A 1,396-nucleotide genomic window follows, 5' to 3' on the forward strand; every position below is an offset into this window, starting at 1 on the left:
TAAACAGGTAGTAGCCACAATGAGCCCAACTTCCCTGAGGTAGGMGTCTGAGCAGGAGAGCTTGAGGATCTGTGGGATTTCACAGAAGAACTGGTCCACTGTGTTGCCTTGGCAGAGTGGTATTGAAAATGTGTTCCCAGTGTGCAGGACAGCATTGAGAAAAGCACTGGCCCAGGCAGCTGCTGCCATTTTGACACAAGCTCTGCTGCTCATGAGGGTCCCATAGTACAGGGGTTTGCAGATGGCAACGTAGCGGTCATAGGCCATGACAGTGAGGAGAGAGTATTCTCCTCCTAACAAGAAGACAAATACAAAGACTTGAGCAGCACATCCTGAGTAGGAAATGGCCCTGGTGTCCCACAGGGAATTGGCCATGGATTTGGGGACAGTGGAAGAGATGAAGCCAAGGTCAATGAGGGAGAGATTGAGGAGGAAGAAGTACATGGGGTTGTGGAGGTGGTGGTCACAGGCTACGGCTGTGATGATGAGGCCGTTGCCCAGGAGGGCAGCCAGGTAGATGCCCAGGCAGAGTGAGAAGTGCAAGAGCTGCAGCTCCCGTGTGTCCGCAAATGCCAGGAGGAGGAACTCGTTGAGGGAGCTGCTGTTGGACATTTTGCTATGTCCAGGCATCGGGGACTGTGCAAAGAAGAAAACAAATAGAGAATTTTGGAGAGACTTTTAAAGCAAAGAACCCGCCAAATGTTGCAGTCCTCATCGAATCCCCCAAATTGCCTCTCTCTTTACTAAGAAGATTTTTGTGCAGCTTCCATTTTGGAGCTTTGCTTTGCCCTGGCTGAGTGTGCTGTGAGGAGCAGGGACCTCTGCCCCTGGGCTCCAGAGGAGTCAATCCTGCTGTAAAGCCTGGGCACAGGGGAATGGGTGTGACCAGCTCTGACAGTCACAATTTCTGTCAGATGACATCCACTCATGGAGTAGAAGGGCTTTTTAGCATCTTCACCCTGAATTCTAAAGAATGAGGTTTGAGAAACAGAGTTTCAGGGATTTTTTTATTTTCTTTCAGATGTCCTTGTCACCCCTGGGGAGTGTTTCTCAAAGGTAGAAATCCTTGGCATTTCCACTCTGAGTCCTGAGAAAAACGGATTCACTGTCCCTTGTTGCAGAGTGAGGAAAACTAGTCTGTGTATTAGTCTTGTTCCCAGCTCTCCTGTGCTTCCATCTCTTGGTGCTGGAGGATGATCACACTCATATGTTGCCCTAGAGAGAAACCAGCCCCTGCTGAGAGCACACGAGTCCAGCTTCAAAGTGCACAGCTCCAAACTTCTCACCCTTTCTCCGGGCACCTGAGGGAGCTCTCCACGTTCCCCTTCTAGCCAAGGACACACATGGCTCTTTTCAGATGCCCACATACAGCCTCCCACCACCATCTCCATACTCT

General features: G+C 50.5%; 1 protein-coding gene across 1 annotated transcript in view; it reads right to left on the reverse strand.

Annotated features, from left to right (window-relative positions):
• Positions 1-612, reverse strand: part of LOC112963694 (olfactory receptor 14C36-like) — a 12,275-nt gene extending 11,663 nt beyond the window's left edge. Inside the window, exon 1 of the mRNA XM_026061005.1 lies at positions 108-612. Coding sequence (XP_025916790.1) covers positions 108-612 — 505 coding nt within the window. The remainder of the gene's footprint in view (positions 1-107) is intronic.
• Positions 613-1,396: the final 784 nt, after the last annotated feature.

Source organism: Apteryx rowi, unplaced genomic scaffold, assembly GCF_003343035.1.
Source record: "Apteryx rowi isolate R43461 unplaced genomic scaffold, aptRow1 scaffold_1736, whole genome shotgun sequence".
Classification (NCBI taxonomy): Eukaryota; Metazoa; Chordata; class Aves; order Apterygiformes; family Apterygidae; genus Apteryx; species Apteryx rowi.